At 39.7% G+C, this 27,484-nt stretch overlaps 1 protein-coding gene across 5 annotated transcripts in view; it reads right to left on the bottom strand.

The window, feature by feature from the left end:
- LOC307151133 (uncharacterized protein) overlaps nt 1-25,008 on the bottom strand; it is a 31,303-nt gene extending 6,295 nt beyond the window's left edge. For 3 of the 5 annotated variants that reach the window (XM_079858980.1, XM_079858982.1, XM_079858979.1), the window contains exons 1-3: nt 10,470-13,574; nt 7,269-7,534; nt 754-2,005 (exon numbers count right to left, since the gene is read on the bottom strand). In XM_079858980.1, coding sequence (XP_079715106.1) covers nt 754-2,005; nt 7,269-7,326 — 1,310 coding nt within the window. In that variant the 5' untranslated portion in view covers nt 7,327-7,534; nt 10,470-13,574. Of the gene's footprint in view, nt 1-753; nt 2,006-7,268; nt 7,535-10,469; nt 13,575-22,087; nt 22,178-22,254; nt 22,366-24,719 lie in introns of those variants that run through there. The other 2 variants (XM_079858978.1, XM_079858981.1) reach the window with 2 other exon arrangements.
- Nucleotides 25,009-27,484: the final 2,476 nt, after the last annotated feature.

The raw sequence follows: 27,484 nt of genomic DNA, 5'->3' as shown, positions 1-27,484 counted from the left end.
CTAGACAAATACAGACTCAGGCTAGGGAACAGGATTCGGGAACAGAATAACCAAACATAACACGACAACGACAGACAAGGAAGAGACTAAAACACAGGGCTTAAATACACAGAGAACAGATCAGGGAAACGAGACACGGCTGGGACAAATGAACTCAATGACTAATTAACAAGAAAAACTATAAAGGACTACAAAACATGGCACAGAACAGGAAACAACAAAAGTTCACACAAGACAAGCGGAACACAAGACAGGAACCATGACAGTTGCATTGACCACAGAGCTACCGTCTGAATGCTGTTAAGATAGTGTCTTATGCTCTTTCAAAGCCTCGTTGATGTAGCCTAATATTTTTCTAGTGCAATGTTTTATGTTGAAATGTTTTCATTATTAATTCAATTTATTTTATTTAACTTCAGTAATTTCAGTATTGTGATTATGAATTCATTTAACTACAATGTTTCACTTGAATTCATCTGCTACCATCTCTCAATCGCTCTCAATCAGTTCCAGCAGATTACGGAATAGAGAGAATAAACTGACACTTTTCAAAGTCTGTGATTGTAGCGCCTCACATACTTTGAAAAAAGGCAGCAAATACACACCCATAATTTTACCGTTCCCGCGGTGGTAAAAGTATTATTCTGGTTGAGTTCCAGCTGGTGGAGAGGAGAGATTTGGCTATAGGATGATGTGTGGCTAACTTACACAGAAGAGTCTTTGTTACTCAGCACATGAAAATAAACTACTTACCGTGATGTCAGACTGGGTTGATATGGTTTCTCCACTGTATGGATCATCATGTGTCGCTTCAGGGTAGTTTTAATAGAGAAACTTGTTCCGCACTGATCACACGTGTGCGGTTTTTCTCCAGTGTGGATCCGTTCATGTAGTTTCAGATTTGCAGACAAATTGAATCTCTTGTCACAGTGTGAACACTTGTAAGGTTTTTCTCCAGTGTGGATCCTCTCATGTGTTTTCAGATTTGATGATAGACTGAATCTCTTGTCACAGTGTGGACACTTGTAAGGTTTTTCTCCAGTGTGGATCCTCTCATGTGTTTTCAGATTTGCTGACTGACTGAATCTCTGGTCACAGTGTGAACACTTGTAAGGTTTTTCTCCAGTGTGGATCCTCTCATGTGTTTTCAGAAGTTCTGATCGACTGAATCTCTTGTCACAGTGTGAACACTTGTAAGGTTTTTCTCCAGTGTGGATCCTCTCATGATTTTTCAGATGTTCTGATCGACTGAATCTCTTGTCACAGTGTGAACACTTGTAAGGTTTTTCTCCAGTGTGGATCCTCTCATGTGTTTTCAGATTTGCAGACAGATTGAATTTCTTGTCACAGTGTGAACACTTGTAAGGTTTTTCTCCAGTGTGGATCCTCTCATGTTTTTTCAGATGTTCTGACTGACTGAATCTCTTGTCACAGTGTGAACACTCATAAGGTTTTTCTCCAGTGTGAATTCTCTGGTGCAGTTTTAAACTGTTTGCTGAAATGAAAGTCTTCTCACACTCAAAGCACATGTACTCTCTTACACCAGTATGTATTTTCTGATGTGTATGTAAATATGGCAGCAGTGAAAAACTCTTTCCACACACAGAACATGAATGTGGCTTCTCCTTTGTATGAACTGTCAGGTGTTTCTTCAGGTCTGATGAACTAAGAAATGTTTTGCCGCATTTATCACATATGAACGGCTTGTCTCCGGTGTGGATCCTCATGTGACGCTCAAGATTTTGTTTGTATGGGAAACTCTTCCCACACTGATCACATGTGAATGGCTTCTCTCCGGTGTGGATCCTCATGTGACGCTCAAGACTTCGTTTGGTTGTGATACTCTTTCCACACTGAGTGCAGGTGAAAGATTTATTGGCTCTTCTTTTATTTAAAAATGTCTTTTTAGTCTTTGAGCGACTCAAAGGTTTTTCTCCAGGTTGGACATGATGTTCCTCCTCCACTTCACTCAGTTCTTCAGTTTTCTCGCTCTCTTCCATCAGGTCTGACATGAAAGAAAAAAATATTAAATTTAATTTTCAATACATCAAAATAATTCAAAGAGAGAAATATAACTTGCGCCTGGTTTGCACGCGCCCCTCAATGAGTGTAAGAAACTTGTGAGCCCACTAACTTTCTTCAAGGGAGCTCGCTCATCCTCACAGTTCCCTCTTAGCTCAGGAAACTGTAGATGCTTTAACTGCAGAAAGGGCCCGTTACAAGCATGCGCCCCCTGCAAACTAACGCTGCTTTATCAAAGAACCAATCAACACAATCCCCCCCTGTGGCTCAGAGGTGGATTCTAAGGCTTTCGCGCCAGAAACCCGTGTTCAAATCCCGGCTCTGGCAGCAGGTGAAAATTATGCTGCTCTTCACTACGCTCGCGGCCAGCTTCCTTACGTACAGAAAGGTTCGAGTATTAATGAGCGTTCAAAAACAGGTGAGCCCACGCCGGCCCCGCGTGACTCACATTCTACAGAGAGAGACTTGCACTCCTCTATCAATCCAAACAAACAGAGCAAACTATAGCTGCAGTCAGGGGCCCGCTATAAAGACAAACGCTGTTCTCACAGCAGCACAAACAGCGAGAAATAAATGTTTCCCCTTCAAGCCTCCCGCTCACAGGTGGCTGGAAATGTTCTCGAATCAGCCACCAGGCCCGTTACAAGGCACGCGCCACTGATACTGCACACTATTTCTGCAGTCGGCGCGCCCGCTGCGAAGCGTGTGCCACCACAGATAGTCACTACTTCCACAGCAGCTCTGATAGAGCGAGACATGAGTGTTTACAAATCAGTCGGAGCCCGTCATAGACACGCTCCACTGAAAATAATAAAGCACAAAATGAGCATGTTTTACAAACACATCACCCGGGTAATCGTTCCCCCTTCACTAGGCGGCCCTCCCTCAGTTGTCACTCTATCTCTATGTCGGGCTTGACACAGCCCAGTAGGGAAAATATGCACAAAACACAACACAAGGGTGTTAGGTCCCCCTATGCTAGGCGGCCCTCCCTCAGTTGTCACTCTATCTCTGTGTCGGGCTCGTCACAACCCAGAGGGGAAAACGTGCACAAGACACAAAACAAGGATATTAGGTCAAAGGATATAAGACCAAATTATTTACGCAAAGATTCATGCTTCTCAGCCATTTGGAATGCCTGGGGCTCAAAGTCAATTTTTCCAAGAGCAAACTGTTGCCCAGCCAGAACGTAATCTTTCTGGGCGTGGTTATTGACTCTACAACAATGAGAGCGCGCTCTCTCTATCCATCAGCTGATAGTCTCCTTCAGGGCAGGTCCACGCACACCCCTCAGGAAGTTCCAGAGGCTTCTCGGTCTTATGGCCACTACATTGTCAGTTCTCCAGCTAGGATTACTGCATATGCGCCCCCCTTCAGCATTGGCTAAAGCACCGTGTGCCAGCCCATGAGTGGCGGTCAGCACGCCTGCACATTACGGTGAACCAGTGCTGCATCAGAGCTCTGGCTCTCTGGAAAGCCAAAACTGGTACCAGTCGGGCGTGCTTATGGGTGTGGCCTCCAGGATGAGAGTTATTTTCACAGACGCCTCCAACCAGGGTTGGGGAGCGCTGTACGAGGGCAAATCTGCCTCCGGCCTTTGGTCGAGCCCGAAGAAGAGTTTACACATCAACTACCTGGAAATGAGAGCAGTTTGGTTGGCCTATACGCATTTCTGCCAGACCTCAGGGGACACCACATCCTAGTCCTAGTAGTGTCCTATATAAATCGACAGGGTGGCCTCAGATCAGGCAACCTGTACGTCAAGGCCAGAAGTTTCCTCATTTGGTCGCATGCAAACCTGCGCTCTCTGAGAGCCGCTCATGTCCCGGGAGTCCAAAATCTGGGTGCGGACATGCTATTGAGAAACAACACTCCCCCAGCCGAGTGGTCTCTCAACCCACAGACGGTTCGTCTGATATGGAGTGTATTCGGCAGGGCGGAGGTCGACCTCTTTGCCTCAGAAAACAACACTCATTGTGCAACGTTCTTTTCAAAGATCATCACTGGCCCAGACTCCCTCTATATGCGTTCCCACCAGTTTCTATGATCCCTCAGGTCATCAGACGGATCAAGGAAAGCGGATGACCAGTCCTTTTAGTAGCCCCCCTCTGGAGAACCCAAGCGTGGTTTCCAGAGCTGGTGCAGATGACGGAAATTGTTCCCTGGCCAATGCCAATGAGGAAGGAACTCCTCACACAGGCGAACGGGACAATTTGGCACCCTTGCCCCGACTTATGGGCCCTCCATGTGTGGCTCTTCAACGGGTATCCTGGGACCTCCCAGAAAATGTCTTGAATAACATCACTGAGGCTAGAGCACCGTCTACCAGGCGCCTCTATGCCCTGAAGTGGTCAGTATTCACTGGCTGGTGCTCAGCCAGAAACATCAAGCCCCAGTCATGCGAAGTGTCAGCGATACTCTCCTTTTTACAAGAACTCCAGGATGCGGGTCGCTCCCCATCCACGCTCAAAGTGTATGTGGCAGCCATAGCAGCTTATCACGCTCCTGTGGCTGGCCAGTCACTGGGGAGAAACAATTTCATTGTTCGTTTCCTTAAGGGTGCCGGGAGGATGAACCCCCCAGGTCCCCTACTATACCAGCATTGGACCTCTCCACAATCCTCGGGGCCCTGAAGGGTCCGCCGTTTGAACTGCTGCAATCGGTTGATCTTAAACCACTGTCGCTGAAAACTGCTCTGCTGCTAGCCCTGGCATCAGTCAAGCGGGTGGGAGATTTGCAGGCGATTTCTGTGAGCCCTTCCTGCCTGAAATTTGGGTTAGGTTACTCCAGTGTCACCCTTTAAGCCAAGGCATGGTTATGTACCTAAGGTGCTCTCAACTCTGTTCAGAGCTCAGGTTATCATTATCAGCACTTCCACCCTAAGAAAACGAAGGGGAAAATAATTTGCTCTGTCCTGTCAGAGCTCTTAAAGTCTATTTGGAGCGTTCTTCGCCGTTTAGGTAGTCAGATCAGCTCTTTGTTTGCTTCGGCGGTTGCACCAAGGGGTTACTGATCACGAAGCAGAGACTATCCAGAAGGATAGTGGATGCAATTTCCCTGGCATACGCCTCTATGGGCCAGGTTTGTCCCATAGGCGCTAGAGCTCACTCTAGGAGAGGCATGACCTCTTTGTGAGCTTGGTCCAGTGGTGTGCCAATTCAGGAAATTTGTGCGGTGGCTGGCTGGTCCACACCATCCACATTTGTCAGATTTTATGACATGGATTTTATGATACTTGCCTGCAGTCCCGGGTCAATGCTGACTAGCCCCTATCCATGAATCCCGACTCAGGGCCGGTTATGTCACCTAAGTTGAAGGAAAATACTTTATTATGGCTTGTTTCTGTGGGCCTCGGGGTGCTACACTAGGTTCCAATTAGGCGGCCAGTTGCTGATAGTGTGGTGTTTAACATTGCGTCCCCACTGTGTATTAGCTACGCAATATGAAGTGACCGTTCTCGAAAGGGAACGTACTCGGTTACTGACGTAACCTCAGTTCCCGGAGAGTAGGGAACGAGTATTACGTAGCCTGCCGCACTATTGCAATCTGTCAGGGTTTGTCGCTTCAGTAAATTTAAATCTGCTATATGGCCAGTGTGGGCAATATTTATGGGCTTAGTCCACACCCATTTGGGCTCGCTCTGACGTAGTTGGCGCCAAGTCACCTGTTTGACGCCTGGCCATAGGATGTGCAGTTGCCGCAGCACAGCCAATGGGCGAGCTAGACACTCTACTGTGTTCGCCGTGCAGCTGCACAGCGTTTTAAATTATTAGCTTCAATATATCTCGAGGAAAGGGGTTTCCGTATTAGCTACGCAATACTCGTTCCATACTCTCAGGGAACCGAGGTTACATCATGACAGTTGCAGTGTCTGTAGAAACTCAACATGCTCAAAGTGTAGAGTGGCCACGGCTTTTACTAGTTTTAAATTAATAATTGTTATTAGCATTATCTGTGTCCTACGTTTCACTCAACCTTGTTACTTCTGACATGATTTTCCTCATTTCAAAAACAGAGCATTTCTTAAAACTGTGACACCCAGGAAGTGACATCATCTGGGCTCTTTCTACTGCATGAAGGGAGGACAGTTTTAACACAAACTGTACAGTGTTGATCATGTGGTAGATTTTTCCTTAAACCTAACTACGTACTTGGGTCTCGTCTACAAATCAACGTCCCCTAACGTTAACTGCCGATGTTTAGTCTATCTGGGTCTCGTCTACAAATCGACATCCCCTAATGTCTGCAGTCGACATTTAGTCTATACTCCAGCAAGTCTACAGTCGACTTCAGCTGAGTCTAAATACCTGTTCACCTAACTAGCTTGCTTCATGCGCAGGAATAATTGACAAACAGCCTTCAGCAAATGTCCTCTAAATGCTTTAATCACAGCCGGGAGAGTACTCGAGCAATTCTCAGAGAATCTCCCAAGAAGAAGCAAGGCCGGAGGATCTCAGACAATTTCCATTGAGAATCCTACCAGAAAACACAGATACAACAGTTTTTATAGAATAGAGAGGTATGGCAAAATGATATGAATTTGATTGGATCTTCATATGTAAACCTTGCAATATGAAGCAAAAAAAGCAAACTTTGTTTTAATGATTACTTCATTGTTAATCACAAGGTTCTAACAACTAGTCATCTGTCTAGTTTCATTTCCCCTTTTTGTTATTTTTACACTCACACAACCAAAGCCAGGAGTTTTTTTTTTGCCAAAAGGCACCCATACATTCAGCCAAAGTACAGAACGTTTCAGTAGCCTACAATGTGTTTCAGAGTGTTAGTTTTGTTAGGCCTGAAAAGGGAAGTAAGGTTAGATGTTAGTTAATATTAGTTTGATATACAGTTTACTATTTTATTCATTAAAAAATATATCACAATCACATTCATCAACCCTGTAACCAAAGTTACTGTAAGAAGAATCTCTAAAACATGACAAGCTTATTATGATTATTCTTTCTTTTTTAAATGTACACTGTTGAAAATGACTAAAATTCTGGTAACGTTGTTGCAAATTAGGAACCAGATATAAAATATTAAGATATAAAGTATTTAGCTTGATCTGATGTTGACAATCAATATACAAATGTCTCAAACCTCCCTTTTGTTGAAAAAACAAAACAAAACAGAACATTCTGTACCATTTCATTGTTTAACTGTTTATCTAAATGTGATGAAGTGCTTGAATGTTTCTAACAAGAATGTTCTTCAGCTTCATGAATGAATGAAGAATAAACACCAACCTCTTTGTTCTTCAGTATCTTCAGTGTGTTTCATTCTGCAGGGTTCTGGATCACTCATGTTCTCTCTGTCCTCTTTAATACACTCAGTTTTTGCAGATTTCAGCTCTTCCTGATGCTTTGATGCTCGTCTTCAATTGTGGCTGATGGGAATTTACAGCATTTATTGGAGAATTAATCCCTCCCTCTGTGGGAGGAGCTTCACTGATGATGTGATTACAGTGGGAGGAGCTTCACTGATTGTGTATTCCAATGTGGAAGAAGCTGATCTGCCAAAATCAAACATTTCAATTACTGAGTTTGTTTTTATAATAAATGAAACTTCTAAGCATTTATGTCTGTCCATTTATTCATCATACAGTATCTGATGCCAATTCATTAGTTATTTTTTATTGCTAATCCTAACATTATTCTGCTTCTTCATTAAAATACAGTCATCTAGAAATATAGAAACAAATATAAATAATTTAAATTCTTCCAAGTATAATAATGGTAAGAAAAACGGTTAAAATCATAAACACAGAAACAAACATACATAGTACAGTAGCCAACAAATACCCTCAGTCTGCTGACACCAATGAAAGGAGCTTTAAGTGTCAATTTACAGGAGATCTGAAGACAAGATCATTAAAAGAAATTTTTTTTATATGCGCAGGAACTGAAAATGATCATAAAACTTTTAAAAATAAAGAGCACCACAAGCACTATTGTTCCAAGAGTAAAATGCTATTCATATATTAGTAGTGATTTAATGTCTCACATGGCTCATTTTAAGCTCAATGTAAAGCATTTAGCAGAATCTGTTCCAGTATGACACTTGAGATCGATTCACATTAATTTCCTTCACAGAACTTTGACTTTTGATTTGACGAAACAACAACACAAACGAACACAAAATCGCTCAGGTCTGAATGACCTCAACATATTCTCCTCATCAGGGACGTGCAGAGAGTTCCTCAGGGGCAGGGGCTCGAATGTAAAAAAGGGATATATATATATAAGTATAAGTATATAAGTATAATAAAAGTAGCCTAATTTAGCCAAATTTATTTGATTTTAAAATACAGAAAAAAACTGTAATATTGTGAAATGTTACTACAATTTGAAATAATTGTTTTACTTATAACATTTGTTACTTTTTTCAGGACTCTTAGTTAAAAAAAGAACAGAATCTTAAAATAGAAATATTTTGTACAAATATACACTACCGTTCAAAAGTTTGGGGTCAGAAATTTTCTTTCTTTCTTTCTAAATAAATAAATACATTAATTAATACTTTTATTCAGCAAGGATGTGCTAAATTGATTTAAAAAATGACAGTAAAGACTTATGAAAGAATTTATATTTTTATTTAATGTTGTTCTATTTAACTTTTTGAATCCTGAAAAAAATATCACATAAAAAACTTTCCAACATTGATAATAAATCATCATATTAGAATGATTTCTGAAGAATCATGTGACACTAAAGACTGGAGTAATGGCTGTTGACAATCCAGCTTTGCATCACAGAAATAAATTATTATTTTTTTAAGTATATTAAAATAGAAAATTATTATTTTTAATTGTAATAATTTTTTTCTGTATTTTTGATCAAATAAATGCAGGCTTGATGTGCATAAGAGACTTCTTAAAAAAAAAAAAAAAAAAAAAAAAACATTAAAATAGTAGTGTCCAAAATTTTTACCAGTAGTACTGTGCTATTATGCTATTGCTGCATAATTATCTATGCTAGCATAATTATGTTTACTGCATAGAAAACTGTGTATCAATATACATACATATGTCTTGAATACTTCTTGATTGGTCGGTGTATTAGACATGACAAAAATGCTTCAATGAATTATGTAATATTTTAAAATATGTGATATGTTGATTTTTAATTTAATCGACACATTTGATAGATTTTTTAATTAGTAAAACAGTAAACTGTCTTTTAAACTAATCATAACTAACATCTAACATTCTAACACTTGAACAAAATTTACTGTTCGAAACCAAGGGAAAACTTGTGACTTTGTGTGTGTGTGTGTGTATAAATAAATAGAGGAAATGAAACTAGACAGATGACTAGGTTTGAAACCTTGTGATTTCAAGAGTAATAACAACAACAGAGTTTGGTTACCTAGTAACAATAGGGCTGGTCTATTAAGAATCAAAATATGTGATGTTTCATGTCATTTTTGTCATTCTCATATTCTAAAAAAAACTGTTGTTTTAGTGTTCGCTGGTGGACTTTTCCCTCCACAGACACACGTCGGTAAATTAGGGAATGCACTTAAGCTCCCGGGGGCGATTCAGCGAAAAGAGGAGGCGTGTCCCGGCGCAAACGTTCCCTGGTGCTATTTTGCAGTTTCAGAAAACACTTCCTCCACTGACCAGGAGAAACCTCGTCTAAAGTCAGTGGCGCGTTATTCAGATGCTATTTTAAGGGCGCATGCTTGGCCATAATGTAGCGTGTGCACAACACACACACACTTTGATTCTCTCATCTACACACAGACGCAGCAGTTTTCATTTTTGCAAACCATACATTATTACAATAGATAGATCGATAGTTTATTATAAAAGCATAAATCTAGCTTACACATTTACCCAAATTATCATACGCCTGTTTAACCGAAGCTAATCTGGGTGTGTTTCTCCATCCCCAATGTCACTTCTCTGTGTTTTACGGCCGGGACGAGAACGTTGCTCTCCTCGGCTGTGAACCGCTCCTGGCAAATCCGCCGTTATAATAGCAATCCGCCATGGAACAAGCGCGCCTGCTCTTAAAGGGAATGTGAGATGTCGCTCTGATTGGTTTATTTCACGTTACGCCCAAACCACACCTATGAGTAATGAAGCGACTTCAGACCAACACATTTTAGATTTGCGTCGAGATCCGCCCACAAATTTACTTGCGTTTTGCGCTTGATACTTGCGTTTCACATCGTTAAAATAGGGCCCATAGTGTCATAGCGAACACACACACACACACACACACACACACACACACACACACACATACATATCAGAGAGCGATGTTTTCCTCATTAAGATGTGCTTTCTGAATTATGTTATTTATTTGCTAACTTCTCAGTCGCAGGCTTCCCTGTTAATAAGAGCTGAATCTACATTCAAATACAGATTTTCTTTGTTAACATCACAATCTCCTTCACATATGTGAGCTAATGCACACAGAAGACTGAAGTGTTGGACTTACGCTGGTCTTCAGGAATGAGTTTTCTCTTTAACTCCTGCACTGTGGTGTTCCTGAACTCCTCTTCTGAATTCGCCACAGAAACTCTTCTTCTCTCCAGTCCGTGTCTAATATCTGTAAAGTAGATCTGGAAACTCATGTTGAATGTGCTCGAACTTTAACTATATTCCCTCAGGATCTAGTAGTAACTGCACTGATGCTCACAGTGATGATAGTTTCACTTCCTCTGTATAAACTCTCCTCATGTTCAGTCACTGTCCACTGTGTCAGAGTCCTTCCTCTATAATTCTTAAATGCTTCCTGTAGTCAAAGTCTTTTCACATCGAAATCCAGCCACATATTTCTTCAGACTGTTCTGGCTTGTAAACCGTGTTTGATCTGATTCTGTGCCATGGACAAACACAACTTCCTTACTTGAGTGAAAGTACAGATACTGGTCAAATATCATTCCATTACAGGGTAAAGTTAGTCAAGACTGACTTATACTTAAGTAAAAGTACAGAAGTACTCGTTTTTAAAATGACTTAAGTATCAAAAGTAATATAGTGGAGTGAAAAGTATGATATTGTCTTTCAAATGTAGTTAAGTTAAAGTAAAAAGTTTCCAGATAAAAACAATACTTGAGTAAAGTACAGTGCACGGTTGCACAAAGCACCTTAAGTGTAATTTTCCCTTAAGTTCGCCCTTATGTTTCCCTTAAACCTAAGGGTGTTGCAGAAAAAAGTGAAATGTCATAAACACTTAGAATTTCCCTTAAATGCTGTTTTTTCACTTAAGTAATCCCTTAAAAAGCGTTAAGTGTTGCATAAAACCCCTTAACGGTCATTTCCCTAAGTATAACTTAAGGTTTGGAAATCGTAACCTTAAGAGTAACGCGGACAAAAATAAGACGACATGGCTGAATTTATGGAAAGATCATTATGTGCCAAGAAGAATTTTTAGGGATAGGGAGAACCATGGGCGTCGGAAGCAAAAAAAAAGTGGGTGGGTCCTCCCCCAGAAAAATTTACTAATGCCATTTCATGTATTCTGATGCCTTTTAATTAAACAAGTAAACTAAACTCGCCTCCATGTCGTGCATTAAATGCACAGCTATCCGTGGATTAACCTGCTGATACCATAGTCATTTGCCAGCATTGACAACTTAAAGCTGTTATTGATGTTTGCAACGCAATATTTGACTGGAAGGGAACAACGGGCGGTTTTTTCGTCAGTTGCGGCTCGTTGAGAAATATAATGTAGCGATTCAGCGGAAATGGAGTTTAATTCATTAGGGCATTCCTCAAGTGGAATAGATTTGACTGACGGCGCTCTGAAAAGCGAACAGACATATGCGCTGAATATAAAAGTGAGTGGGTCCAATATCATTGGTCTTAAAAAGTGGGTGGGTCTTGTCCCACCCATATACAATGGTTCCGACGCCCATGGGGAGAACCCTTTGGACCATCTTAGTATTGAAAAAATGTTGCAAGAATACCGATTTGATTGACGCGCAATATTTGACATCGCTAACAAACTAGACGGCGACCTTGACCATGTCACACATCGCAACCACTCTTTACCTGCGGTGTTACAACTGCTTATAGCACTGCGTTTCTTTGCAACTGGGAGTTTTCAGACGGTAGTGGGAGATGTTTAGCCTTACTACGTCAGACTTCGTACTTCCGCTCAATTTCAGTTCGCTTCTGTACTCAGTCTGAGATTGCGACCTATCTCCCTGTTTTCCTCCGGCCTGAAAACAGCCGGCCAATCAACGAACAGAGGGCGGGCTGAGAGCCGTGACGTAGACGCTGATTGTACCGTGGATGCGTAGATTTACTTCACATAATCTGCAAAAGTCGTTCACAGCCATGTTCACTCCGGTATTTCGCTCGATGGTTTTGTTTTCGCATCATACATGTGTTTACAGTGGAAGTTAATCTGCCTCTGTCTACGAAGCAAAGCGAAGTAGCAGAGTTTGATATTACCAGGCTAGGAGATGTTTTCCACGTGCATAAATCGCCTGTCAGCAGAGTGGTACACCGGGTTGCGGGGGCTCTTTCCCGTCATTTAAATGCAACGGTCAATTTTTGCAACCTTTTACCATATTCGTCAAGAAGAATGCATTTTTCCTTCTCTGTCCAATTAGGCTTTCTTTTTTTGTTTTCTTTATCCATTCCGATATCCTAGCCTACTTTATTTGATGAAACTGACAAATTGCTAGTGTTAGTGTTTTGCGTATCTATGGCAACAACAGACTTTTATAACGTGAATCCAGGATCGCTGTCGTGAAACACTTAAATGTTTCCCTTACCTAAGAGAACGTTTAAGAGATTATATGCAACACCCTTAAGTTATTCTCTTAGGTAAGGGGAAATCGCCCCTTAAGTATCATACTTAAGGGAAAAACTTAAGGTGCTTTATGCAACCGGGCACAGATACTCAAAAAGTGTACTGAAGTAAAGTACTCAAGTAAATCTACTTCGTTACTGTCCACCTCTGCTCTGTGATATTCCTCTCCTGATTCAGACACGATGAACTCTAACTGGAGAAAGCAAAAGGACTCATTCATTGAGTGTTTGTTGTTGCTGGAGATTTCCACCAAGCCAATCTTAAGTCAGTTCTCCCCAAGCTTTCCCCAAATGTGAAATGTCCCACAATATCTTAGACCAGGAGTATACGAACATCATAGGGGCATATAAGCACCATCTGGGACTCTCTGATCACCGGCTATATTTCTGTTTCCAGTCTATAGACCAATAATACAGACAAGAACACCAATAATCAAAACTATGACGGTGTGGCCAACAGCAGCTCACGCTCAGCTACAAGACTGCCTCCAAGCTAACCAGCATGCACTGCTTCAGGTCAAATGCCGATCAGTCGCATCAAGTCCAACGCACCTATTGATATGAATCATATAAACAAAAATCTAAAAAGTTGCATCTGTAAAAAAAAAAAGAAAATAAAATAAAAAGATGTAAACTTAAAAAAGTAGCATAAGCCTTAAAAATGTACATTTAGTCGACTGACAACTCGGATATTTGAGTTGACTAAACTTAACATTTTAAGGCAGCGTGAAGTTGAAACAACATTTTTTTACAGTATACTTTAAAAAATTATGATATCGAGTAATCATAACGGAGATAATGTTAAAGCAAATTGAAATGGATGAAATGACTTGTATAGCCATTGAAAGGACAAGGAGAAAATCCTCACATATTATTTAATAACTGTAAAAGTCCATAGATCATATAAAATAATAAAATAAAATTCCCCATAGATTGAGTCCAGGTCAATTCTTCATCGTCATCTTCAAAGCGACGTATTTCTGTGAGAGAAGAAGAAGAAGTAGTTTTATTTATATAGCGCCTTTCCATTAGCCTAGACATCTAGACGCACCCTAGCGGCAGCAAAATGTATTTTGCAGCCAGGGTAGTCTAGCAACTCTCCATAGACTTTCGAGCTGCAAAAACCTAAATTGGGTCAGGCCAATCACGTCGCGTATAGAGTAGGTGGGGCGGGCTTAACATAATGACGACAGAGTTGCGACGGTTCCTGCCACTTGAAAACAAAGAATGGCGGCTGCTGCTGGAGAACAGTCTTTCCAATCGGCTTTGGCCGCGACTCTGGAGGACTTGGAGTTAAGTTTTTCTTTGATAAAAGAGCAAAGAACAGCACTTAAGTTCTTAAAAAAATTCTTAAAAAAAGGAAGATGTGTTCGTCGTTTTGCTGGCCAGATATGGCAAAAGTTGAATCTATCAACTAGCTCTGCTGTTGGGAAAACGCTCTGGTTGGTTGAAGCGCTGTCCTATTGCGTGCAGAGGGAATTTGAAAGACAGCCGTTTATCCCGCCTCTCAGATTAAACCACGTCTATGGTGAGTTTCCAGACCTAACATCTTGATGTAGGTCTGGCTTGCCAGGCTACCTTTCCATAGCTCAAGGTCGCTTTACATTGTACATTACAATACATTTAAACACCCACACATACAGTACAGTCACATAGGATACATATAGTCACATTATGCAAAATGCATGTTATATAGATATGTTTTTAACTGGGTCTTGAAAGTAGCCACAGATGAGGTATTCCACAACTGAGGAGCATTAACACTAAATTCCACCTACAGTAGACAACCGGAAACGAGGGATGGACAATAAACCAAGTCCAGCTGATCTAAGGGACCGGGCAGGGTGGTAAGGGTAGAGTAGGTCAGACGGATATTGGGGAGCAAGACCATTTAATGCTTTGAACGTTAGAAGCAATACCTTAAAGTGGATACGTGATGCCACGGGTAACCGATGAAGGTTATGAAGCAGAGGAGTAATGTGAGCAGAACACCTGGTGGAGGAGAGAACTCTTGCTGCAGAGTTTTGAACATACTGTAATCTTGCAATCAGTTTTTTTGGAAGACCAAGAAATAAGGCATTGCAATAGTCCAGGCGTGATGTGATTAATGCATGAATTAAGGTTTCAGCATCAGCTAGAGTGAGAGAAGATCGTAGACGAGCAATATTACAAAGATGGAAAAAAGAGTTTTTAACAAGAGAAGAAATATGAGAGCCAAAAGATAGAGTTGGATCGAATAAGACACCAAGGTTATGAATCGATGACGAAGGCTTAACGTGAATTCCATCAATATCAAAGGATAGGTCCATCCTTTTGACTGAGGCAGTAGAGCCGATCACTAATATCTCGGTTTTCTTATCATTTAATTTGAGGAACTTCAGGGACATCCAATGGTTGATGTCCCTGATACATGCAGTGAGTGAGTCAGGCAGAGATGGCCTATCAGAGCTGGAGGTAAGATAGATTTGAATATCATCATAGGTGTGATTGGCAAACGACAAAAAAGCAGGAAAATATACAGCGCACCTACCATGACACCCCCCCCCCCCCACACACACACACACACAAACACACACACACACACACAGTGGCATCATTTATATACATTTAATGAAATACAGTGCAAACGTCCAATATATTGTATTTTATAACGACCTATAATGGTAGCCTAATGCCATGTTGGTAGATTGCCACCTGTAGAATTTCCTTTTGTTGAAAGCCAAGATAAAAGTAAAAAGCTATTATTTTGTGTAGATCCATGTCCGAGGCAGTTCGACTTAACAAGCGCATTTCTTTACACACGCACACACAAACACACGCGCGCGCAATGGATTTGAAACACTCGCTCTGCGCCAGTGGACGCGCACCGTTATGAATGCCTGTGCAGCAATGTGAAACAACGGCAAGCACACACGCAACTTCTACGGAAGACTGTATTCTCGTACGGTTTCGACTTTATTCTCGAAATGTTTTGACTTTAATCTCAAAATACTAGATTCATTTATTTTCTTTTTTTTTCTTTACGGATTTTTTTCTTTCTTTTTTCGTTGCGGTTCAAGGCTTCCGTATGCTATTCTGATCATGCTATGACATTTTCTCGTTGTGCAGCTGGCTCTAGAGGCAGTATTTTCTAACCATGTCGGGGGAGTTTAATGCGTATGCGTTTTAGAATAATGTCACTTGCCAGGTCATGTAAGGGGTAGACTACAGAATTTATTATACTTGTTAAAACAAAAATAGGAAACTCCACTTTGTCTCAATTTACATTTATTTTGTCCCGTTGTCGGCTTCAGCTAAGAAAAGAAATAGTTCGCCCCACACGTCCAAAATTCTTAGCACACTTTAGATAACCTCCCGCAGCGAGTGCATGCTCTGTGGTGGAGCTCTGCTTTGAAGGAAGTTCCATCGTGACAAATGAATGGACTACTAGCGGAGTGACATGAATGAGAGGCACAAAAAACGCTGACAGTGGTGAGCGGTCATTATGTTTACCAATACCCGAACCGTACTTTGCGCGACCCGCAAAAAAAAGAAAAGAAAAAAAAAGCAGATTTGCATGATTTACGAGAGCATAATTTTCAGGTCGGAAAAGACGGATTTTATCATAGCAGTGAAATTTAAGTCCATGCCTACATTTTTCCTGCCTCTGTGTATTAATGCTCATGGGTAGCCGTAATGGGTTCATTCAGACCTTAACATTAAGTATTTTACTGTTATGTGTCAACAAGATTCAACAAGACATTTTCACCTGGCTATACCCAGTGTTTAAACATGTTGTGGTATTTATGCAAATTAGCACATACGTAATTAGATTATGCACCGTTTGTCCATGTTAACAAATAATAAAAAAAAACTTGTAATACATTTTTTGTTTGTCTTGATGTAAGTAATCAACTCAGTAATTTTCATGGTGATATCTAAAGGTTAAAAATTGTACCCTATTCACATAAGAAAAAGAATGAATAGGCGTATGAATAGGATATATTTGGGTCTTTTTCGAAACTTTCCCCTAATGGGATTCTTCGGGACTTTTTTTTTCCTTACTCAGGACATATTGAGGATACAAAATTAGTTGAGTTTGCTTCTGTTGCAATTTGTTCAACCTTTTTTCATAAAATGACTGGACTACAGGTAGGGCTGCTCGATTATGGCAAAAACCATAATCACGATTATTTTGGTCAATACTGAAATCACAATTGTTTAACACGATTATTGGTGGGTGATATGATCAAAGTCTTATTTCATGATATGAGTCATTTTAAATGTCTGTGAAATTTCACAATTATTAATACTTCAGCAAAAACTAATACTAGGTTAATATTAGAAAAAGACTCCTCAAAACAGTTACAAAAGACAATTAAACAGTTAGCAATAAAATAAGAACAAAGAAACTAATTACAAACAAAACCAACAACAAAAAAATACAACAGAACAAAAATACAAATTAAACAAACAGTGCTTTAGGTTTTTCAGTAAGGTATTCAGATATGTAATAGCCTACAGCAGAAATTGAATCATGTAATCAAATGTAAAATAGCACTGTATACATTAAATATAGACTAGGGCCTAATCCTTATTTAAAACAACAAAAGTTATTCATTCAAGAGCAGTGAGGGTTGTGTTTTAATGTTTGCTGCTGTCACTTTAAGAGCTGCACAGTTTCAATTTACTGTTATGCACGCATTTCAAACACGCTTTCTTAAATGTTTACATTCACTTAAGGTATAACCGACTGTGTTTACGAGGATACAAACCAAAACGGCATTTCGACATATTAGTGTAGGCTATTTGACCGTTTAGGCGCGTATCTGAAGCCCACAGTGTAGCCTACTTCGCTTATGTATACTTGAGGCCACCGGGAACACCGTTTCTTTCGCGCCTTAATGCGCTTTTAATAACACTGTTTAATATCAAGCATGTCCCGCAGTTTAGAAACAGTAGGCTGTATTTTACATCACTCACTTATTTGGCTGATTTGGATGTTAAGTTTGGCTTAGGGAGGAGCGAAAGCGCACCGATGTGAAGGTAGTGGCGGAATGCGGCAGCTGCACAATAATCGTTTTATCTCGGTTATCTTCTTTTCATAATCACTGTAAGACGAAATCAAAATCCGATTAATCGCACAACCCTAACTACAGGTGGAGTTAAGAGGTTAAAGTTGAAAAGGTCATTAGGAACCTGCCGGGTTTCCGTCAAAAGTAGCATGTCCAGGTTTGTGTCAGTGCTTATGTCATTCAGCACTGATGCTTTATCAGTTAGAGAGCGAGTGTTCAACAGCGCACTAGGGCTGGTCCGAATACCATTTTTTGAGCTTCGAAGCTTCGGTAGTAATGAACATCGAATATTCGAAGCTTCGGAGAGAGGGGGCTGAACATATTCTTCTCTCTAATAAAGGCAGTATTCTCTATATATGTGTCTGTCTGTCCGTTTGCATTATTTCGAGAACCGTTAATCCAATCGACTTCACAAGGGAGTGCAGTGTCGCATTTGGTGCAATAGCCTATAGATGGACATGCGAGACGCGACACGTTCAGAATTAATAAACTTTTAGTAAACTACAGAACAGCGCGAGCGGGAAGCGGTGCACCTCACGCGGGCAGGGCTTATATGCTCCGAGAACGGACACTGCACTAGTGCTATTGAACACACACACACACACACACACACACACACAGGTCTGTTAACTTAAAGGGGTCATATAATGGTACATGCACTTTTACAAGTTGATTGTACTGAAATGTGTGTTGGCAGTGCCTGTACACAACCATCATAAAATGATAAAAATCCATCCAGTGTTTTTTTTTTTTAATCTCCTTATATGTTTGACCCTCTCTGAAATCAAGCCGTTCGATTTTGTGACGTCACACGGTCGGACGCCCCTCCCACGATTGTGATTGACAGCAGCGTTTCAACACAGACCCGCCCTCGCGCCCTTGTGAGCGAGCTGTCTGTCATCATAGTGCATTGATATGCTGGAGAAGAATGGCGTCGTCTAAGCGATTGTGGCGTTCTATTCTTGGGTTTAATAAGGAACACAGCATCATTTTGATGTTTTGATGGAATATTCCCAAAGCTTTGACGCGGGGATTCCCTCTCGGGGATTCCCCACGATCAACGTCCATGCTTTCATGTTTGCACGAATCATTTCACACACCAGACTGCTTTACAAAACGAGGATCAGTATAAAACTGGTTTTGCTAAGAAGCTGCTCCTGAAAAAAGGATCGGTACCAACTATTCGTGTTCGTGCTGAACCTCCAGAAGAAGAAGTGAGTGTAACGTTTTATTAACCTTTATATTAATATTTATATTACTCTTTGCAAATTGCTTGCTGCACGCTTCACGATGAATGCGGCTGTTTACACTCAGGATACATTACGGCATGTTTTCTATGTACGACGTTCTCAATATAATTCATAATCCCACGTTTATAATGAACAATGCGTTATGGTTATTGTGTTATTGTGTTACGGTGTAAGCACAGAACAGAGGGGCGGGGTCAGCAAAGCTCATTATCATTTAAAGACACATGCACTTAAACGGCGTGCTGAAAACAGAGCTGTTTTTGACCAGGTAAAATTTGTGTTTTCTTACAATACTAATGAGAATTTTTTATTAAAGTATATTACAAACTTTTAATTTATACCCTAAAGAATCATATTAGCTTGTACAAAAATGGCATTATATGACCCCTTTAAGCAATAATTTTAAGGTAGTCTCATATTTTTCGGACTAACAAATTACTGACACAGTAAAGGGTAGATTTAAATAAAGAAAAACGAAATTTAAATAAAGAAACACAATTTAAATAAAGAAAAAAATAAATTTAAATACAGAAAAACTAAATTAACAAAGAAACAAAATTTAAATAAAGAAAAAATGAAATTTAAATAAAGAAAAATGAAAAAATGAAACGAAATTAAGTTACATTAAAAACGAGATTAATTTAGATTGATAATAACGGGTAAAAAGGCTAATACATTTTGTTTCTATTATTCTGTTTTCCACAATGTCAGAGCAACGCAGCTTAACCCAAAACACAAGCTCAGGCATGCACTTCTGTCCACACACACACTGCTGTTCTCATGCACTTCTGTCCACACACACTCCGCTGTGTTCTCATGCACTTCTGTCCACACACACTCCGCTGTTCTCATGCACTTCTGTCCACACACACTCTGCTGTTCTCATGCACTTCTGTCCACACACACTCTGCTGTTCTCATGCACTTCTGTCCACACACACTCTGCTGTTCTCATGCACTTCTGTCCACACACACTCTGCTGTTCTCATGCACTTCTGTCCACACACACTCCGCTGTGTTCTCATGCACTTCTGTCCACACACACTCCGCTGTGTTCTCATGCACTTCTGTCCACACACACTCCGCTGTGTTCTCATGCACTTCTGTCCACACACACTCTGCTGTTCTCATGCACTTCTGTCCACACACACTCTGCTGTTCTGCTCTAGCCAGAGATACTCCCGTTGCAGGAACACTTTAGTAGGCCAAGAAGAAGCAAATATATTTATTATGTATAACGAGGTTGGGTTCCTTCAACTGTCCATCCTATTAAAAATGACTAGGCTAGGCTATATAAGATAACTGTAAAAAAAGAGTATTGTATTTCACCAGATTTTATAATGTTAAACATATTCAATTGTGAATGAGAACTGTTTCGAGGGGGATGCCAAGTGTAAAAAAAAAAAAAAAAAAATACATATTATTCGAATGTCAAATTTTCAAATCGAATACCAACCCACCGAACAAATATTCAAATATTCGGGTCTAGCAGGCTCAGAGGTCAGGATCAAAACGCAATGATCTTAGATTTCCAAGGTTAATGGATTTTCCAGCTGTGTTGTATCCGACGCACGGGTGTTGGTACAGACAACCGGAATATTATTTGAAGACGATTGGAAGACGAGTATTATTCAACTCCAAGTTGTTCACACAATTTATAAGTGTCCGGAGCCAATCGGAACGATCCTTTAAATCAGGGTTTCTCAAACTCGGTCCTGGAGGGCCACTGTCCTGCACAGTTTAGCTCCAACCCTGATCAAACACACCTAGCTGTGAGTTTGTAGTGATCCTGAAGACATTGATTAGCTTGCTCAGGTGTGTTTGATCAGGGTTGGAGCTAAACTGTGCAGGACAGTGGCCCTCCAGGACCGAGTTTGAGAAACCCTGATTTAAATGTTCTGAGATGGGCTGCAGAAAATTGTAAAGCCATCTCGGGGAAACTAATTTGATTAACGTCATTCAAAAACAGCAAAAAAACAAAAAAGACCAAAAAACAAAACCTGCAAGTGGATACGTGACGACATGACCAGTGATCTCCAATGCGACAATTTATCGGTTTAACTACGTCAGCCAGAACCATATCACACCCAGGTCACCGTGATTTTGCCAAGTTAGACATGTTCCTGGATCAACATATTTTGTTGACATTCCTGTCCCAAAATTTAGCCCTTACCCTATCCCTACCCCTAAACTTAACCCTACCTATTACTTTTCCCTAAAATCAGAGGGAAATGAGAGGTGAATAACACTGATGTTGAAGCACCTCACCCTGGGTCTAAGCCTAAACTTGACATAAACTGTAAACTTGTCCCTCAAACAAAAAAGTTGTTCCAGGATCAACAAATATGTTGATCCAGGAACATGTGGTACTTGGTGAAATCACGTTCACCATCAGACCCACAATCCACAGAAGGGAAGGCTACCCAACCATACCAAGGCGTGATACCACAAAATGATGAAGAGAGGGGAGACTCACAGTATCAGGTGTCGCGAGGGATATGAGGATAGGAATGGAGAGGGCTCGTAGCCGATCAGTGTGACAGGATCACGGAAACAGCCAGGTCAGTTATCCAAACACTTTTAAGCGTGTAAATAGTCCAGTGAATAATCCAAGAAGTGTTTCGGGGGTGTAAGATAGTCCAGTGAATAATCTGAGAAGGTCGATTCCAAGAAAAAACATATCCCAAAAACAGACGTAACAACAGCAGACAAACAGGTCCCAGCGTGAAGCGGCAGCACAGATAACAGGCGAGATAACGTGAAACAAAGCAGAAGTTTACAGGTTTGTTTGCCCGCCTTTAATAATGTGAAGGATCAATAAGTAAAGGTATTTTACACTCATCATGATAAAGTTTCAATTTATATTGACACAAAATAAAGCACAAAACGGCCTGGTGTGTGTAAACGCTGTGATTTAATTTTTTTTTACAAAACCACTGATAGAGAAAACAAGCATTTGTGGACTTTAGACGCAAAAGAGAAACTGACCTGTCGACACTGGACCAAGAGAAGAGAATTCCACGGATGAAGAGGAATCCACGGATGCAGTGAAGTCCACGGATGTCACTGTATAGGAGCCTGAAATGAAAAGGTCAGTTAGTGTAAGACTATAAACGCTTTTAATAATGTTGAATACTAGTGTAAATAATGCATACCTCCACGGCGCGCTGCGTAAATAGGATCCCCATGTTTAATGCCGTAGAAACCCAGTGTGCGATTCTTCTTCAGTGTGTTGACATTATAGTTGACAAGTACTGTGTTTTCAACTGTGAAAGAAACATAACAACATGAGGAACAGCAAACACACATGATATCACACACACATTTATTTATTTATGTACACATTTCTGCTATCGAGATCCTTCGCTGATATAGGTGTTGGACAAAGAAAAGAAGAGAGGAATATACAGTCAAACCAAACTTTATTCAGACATCTTCAACATTTCTCACATTATCAGTTTATTCGCTATAGTTTAGAAAACGGTAATAAAATATGAGGAGAACTCAGTTGATATTTGACTGGTTTTGTCCGTCCTTCTGTTAGACTGTCTCACACATGAATTATGTTGAATATCTGTTGGATTGTACGAAAGCGTGATAGCGGAGAGAAAATCTACTAAAAAGCTTTCAATTCCTCGGTTAAAGCTACACTGTGTAACTTTTTAAGTTGATTCTTAGCAAAAAAACACTTTGTTCTATCAAAAGTATATGTGCTCATTCATGTGTAATTACTTCCACTAACAAATAAAGTATTATCGTAAGCGCAAACTCTACCATTTATAATACATACGAGCGAGTCGCTCGAACAGCGGCAGCCATGTTGCGCCTCCATCTTGAAACACATTCGCCAAAGAGGGACATACCTGTAATTTCAAGCTTCGCCTTTCGCGCTTTACACTCAGTGACACCGTGATGAATGCGAGGGGGAGATTACTCGCGACTGCGGCAGATTTGAAAGATTGCTGATGGAGGATCACGCCTATTCTCGAGGACATGTAGCAGAGTAGCCAAGGAAGCGAAAGAGAGAATTAAAACGTCAACGCGACAGGCAAATCAGCAAGACCAAAGTCAACACTGGAGTAACTTCTCCCAGATGGAAAGAGCTCATGAGGAGCAAAGATTTTAAAACGGATGCCGAAGTTGCCTGATTTCTTCTCGACAGGTAATTCAGCCTATTTGTGTAAATTAGAAGTTTTATAGTTGCTTGTCTAACTATAGCATAGTTGTGCATAACGCCAGAACGACCTCTAGTATAACTTGTGTTACTTTTCCTCACGTCAATGGTGAAAAAGTATTGTTTACCTGGATCACAGGTGATAGTTTTAAAGGCGCAATTGGACGAAGTCGAACTGGAAGCCATGTTAATCTTGGAGTAATACGGCCACCGTAGGAGTTAAAACGCCCTCGGAATTGAAAGGAACAGAAACTAATATTCACTGGGTAGTCATATACAATTTCACCGCTAGATGGGGGAAAATATCACACAGTGTAGCTTTAACAAATAAATAAATAAATAAATAAATAAATATATAAATAAATCCACAAAATTCTAAATAGATAAATATATAATCAAATAAATATGGAAATAAATAAAGAGATTAACGCATAAATCCACCTATTCCTGCATATTAAATATATACAATTTTTTTTAACGGAAATGTTAAATTGAAAGTTGTCTTTTTTCCTTTTAACCGTTTCTTCTTCTTTTTTTTTTTTTTTTAATGTAGCTCCGTTTTTTTTTTAACTTTTGATGGTGTCAATCAAGCATCAGAAGGCGGTCTCTGTGCCTTTGGCTGACACTGTTGAGGACAGTAGCTACACAATCTGCGGATTATTTTGTACATACAATTTCTGTTTCTGATGTATATCACATTATTATTATTATGTTGATTTTATTATTTATGTGTTTTCCTTAGTCTCATTTAAATGTCTGTTCTCATGTCATATACATTTTAGGGTTGGTGATGTCACTAACCCTGGAGGAATGTCGTGTAGTTCCTACCAGCCGATTAATCTCACTTCTTAAATCTCTTCGTTATATAAATAATACAAAATCTCTAAGATCAGATGTATAAAATATTATGAAGAAATATTTAAAGAAAATACATGCACTTAAAAGCTTTGCTTGTATGTGTATGTTATTGTGTCAATACAATTGTAGGGTATGCATTTTTGTCATATCTCTTTGCCATGTCATACTTTGATTTTCATTGTTTTTGTATAATTGTTTTTTTGTTGTTGTTTTTTTTTATGTATATGTATCGAATTCCTTGACAATGTTCTTATATTATTGAGCATTAATAAAATAAATAAATAAAAAAGTTCCTACCAGCCGTTTGTTGTAGTCCTTAAAAAGCGATTTCTGTAAAAGTAAATATCTCCCTTTGCTTTAAACTTTGAGCGTCGTAACTTTGCAGATGTTGTTTATGCTCAAACATCAACATTACACACTAACTAAAGTTAGAAAAGTCAAATCATAATCAAGCACCCCTTTAAATCTCAGGCTTCTCCGTTAATAAGAGCTGAATCTACATTTAAATACAGATTTTCTTTATTAACATCACAATCTACTTCACATATGTCAGCTAATGCACACAGAAGACTGAAGTGTTGGACTTACGCTGGTCTTCAGGAATGAGTTTTCTCTTTAACTCCTGCACTGTGGTGTTCCTGAACTCCTCTTCTGAATTCGCCACAGAAACTCTTGTTCCCACGTCTCCGTGTCTCTTATTTGTAAAGTGGATCTGGAAACTCATGTTGAATGTGCTCGAACTTTAACTATATTCCCTCAGGATCTAGTAGTAACTGCACTGATGCTCACAGTGATGATAGTTTAGCAACGGCCGTCGCCAAGACCGTAAAGATCTCTTAGCAACCGTAACCAGGGCGGCGCACGCGGCATTCGGTCATTTATTGAGATTTAAAAAAAAGTAATTTAAAAAAGCAAGAGAAAGATTGACAATTAAATGACAATCTATCGCCAGAAAAGGAGTTTTTACTATTGCATGATGTAAATATAAGTCTAAAAACTTTATGTTGGTTTAATGTTGATTATGGAGGAAGACGAATGCTTAAATTAATTTCGTGTAAGAAAACGTGACCTACCAATTCTGGTTGATGTTCTCGGGATGGCTATTCATGCCCTGTGCTGTCCACTACTAATGATAATGTATGTAGGCTACTGATGTGCATATAGGAGACATGTTTAGTTTTAAGCTGCATTATAGTTTTACTGTTTCAGATTTCCGAGACAGATGTATGAAGATGCAGACAACCAGTATTGTGATCTTACCACTTCTACTGTAATTATTTCAGAACAGTCATGATGCAAGCCATCCATTTTAACAGCTGTTTCAACAAGAGGTTGAAAGTGATGCATTGTTACTGTATTCATTTGTCTCCTGTGGACTATATGAACACGCTCTAGGAATAAAGCTTATGCATGCATTATTATGTTCTTGTCAGAATTAAAAGATTCAAAGTCATAGTTACATTTGATGTACACGTTTTATTCATTTGAAAGTTTCCGAATCCTTTGGGAATAAAATATATATATAAAATGACCTGATCATGATTAATGTTCCTGTTACATATGAAGATCATGAACTGACAATCTTAAGTATGAAGCAGAACATTCAGTACAGAGAAATACGTCTCTTCCAGAGCTGTGAGATCCAGTCAGAGTCTTCTTTGCTTTTAAAGTATATAAATATAAGTGCAATACATCAAGTGAAAAGTTAACAAATGAATTGTTCAATCCAGTCATCAGTAGACCTCTCTGTTAGGACATATCAGATTTTGTCCTGATATTTAAAATAGTAAAAACCTTTAGTACAAGAGGTGCAGACGGAGGACGAGGGAGATTAAGTGATGGTATCTGAATAGAGTTTACTGAGTAATCTCAGTTGCATAATCTTAATTGCCTCTCTATGATAAGTATACCTTTGTCTGATCAGCATAAAATCAGATTCGCCTGTTTTACTAGGCAAAGTGAAATTAATGCTTCACAACATTGTCCTGTGACACTAAAAACCTTGAGATGGTAATACAGCACAAAACATAAGGAAATGAATGTTGAATATATTGGTAACACTTTACAATAAGGTTCATTAGTTAATGTATTAACTAACCATGAGCAATACATCTGTTGCTGTGTTTGTTAATCTTTGTGAACGTTAGTTAAAAATATAGCCGTTCATTGTTAGTTCACAGTGCATTAACTAATGTTAACAAGATTTTTATGAAGTAATGTTGAAATTAACATTAACAAAACTGTATACGTTAATGTAAAGTGTTACCAATTAAGACATTAATACAAAAAAATTAAGTATAAAAGAGAATAAAGAAACATCAGGAATTAAGATGTGTGTGACTGCTATCCAGATGTCATGCCAAAGGTGAGTAATCCTGAAAAATGCAGGGAAACAAGCGTTTAATAATTTACCAACATACACAAATGGCAAATTAACACTGGGTGCTCATTAAAATAGGTCTATTCACTATTTAAAGAACAATCTGGATGAGGCCAGTGCTGAGAGAGCTAGGGTGGGTATTGATCGTTTTGCTCTCATTAGCGTGATTGTTGAAGCTGAGAGAGCTGTCTGTACCTGCGGCTAAAATACAACAGAACAAGTATCATTCTTCTTCATTTCTGACACGATATGGGACATCTGATTACCACAGCACTTGCTTACATCAGTTAATAGTTCATAAACTATTGCTTCAACTGATCTCGAACTCTTTAACTTCAGTAAACACAGAAATGAACTGATCAACTGCACACACCTCTGCTCAGCTGATGACATGCAGGTAGGCCCGCCCTCATGATGCTGATTGGTCGATTGATAAGCTTTAATCTGATTGGTTAAAGAGTACGACTCATCTGTGTAGGAGGAGTTTGCTGCCAGGAAAGTCTCAAAAACACACACACACACACAGGGACGGACTGGGGCTAAAAAACAGCCCTGGACTTTCTCCCAAATAGGCCCATCATCCGGCCATTCGCCTAGCCGTGTGCGACAGACACTAGCCAGGATGTCCTGATACTATGCCACAATACTGTAGCCTATCAGACAAGGTATTCACAGCAAGTAACATCGCAAAACCAATGATGATTATTGGGGTTGTGTTTATTAATGAAGCCTCAGCCTTCAAATAAAAACAAAAAATGTACAATGCCATAAAATACAAATAATGAAATATCACTGGCTACAGAAACCCCAAATTACACAAACTTGTAATTATAAAACATATAGTTACTATACCAGGGGTCTCCAACCTTTTTGTGTGCGAGGGCTACCTCAAGGGATACAATAATCTAGAAGTTATTTTTATTTGTTATACTCCAATATTTATTATACATAACATGGTGAAGCTTTTTTACTT

This window comes from Squalius cephalus, assembly GCF_949319135.1.
Source record: "Squalius cephalus genome assembly, chromosome: 23".
NCBI classification, from domain to species: Eukaryota; Metazoa; Chordata; class Actinopteri; order Cypriniformes; family Leuciscidae; genus Squalius; species Squalius cephalus.
Note: the sequence above shows the minus strand (reverse complement) of the source record. Positions and strands in the feature narration are given on the sequence as shown.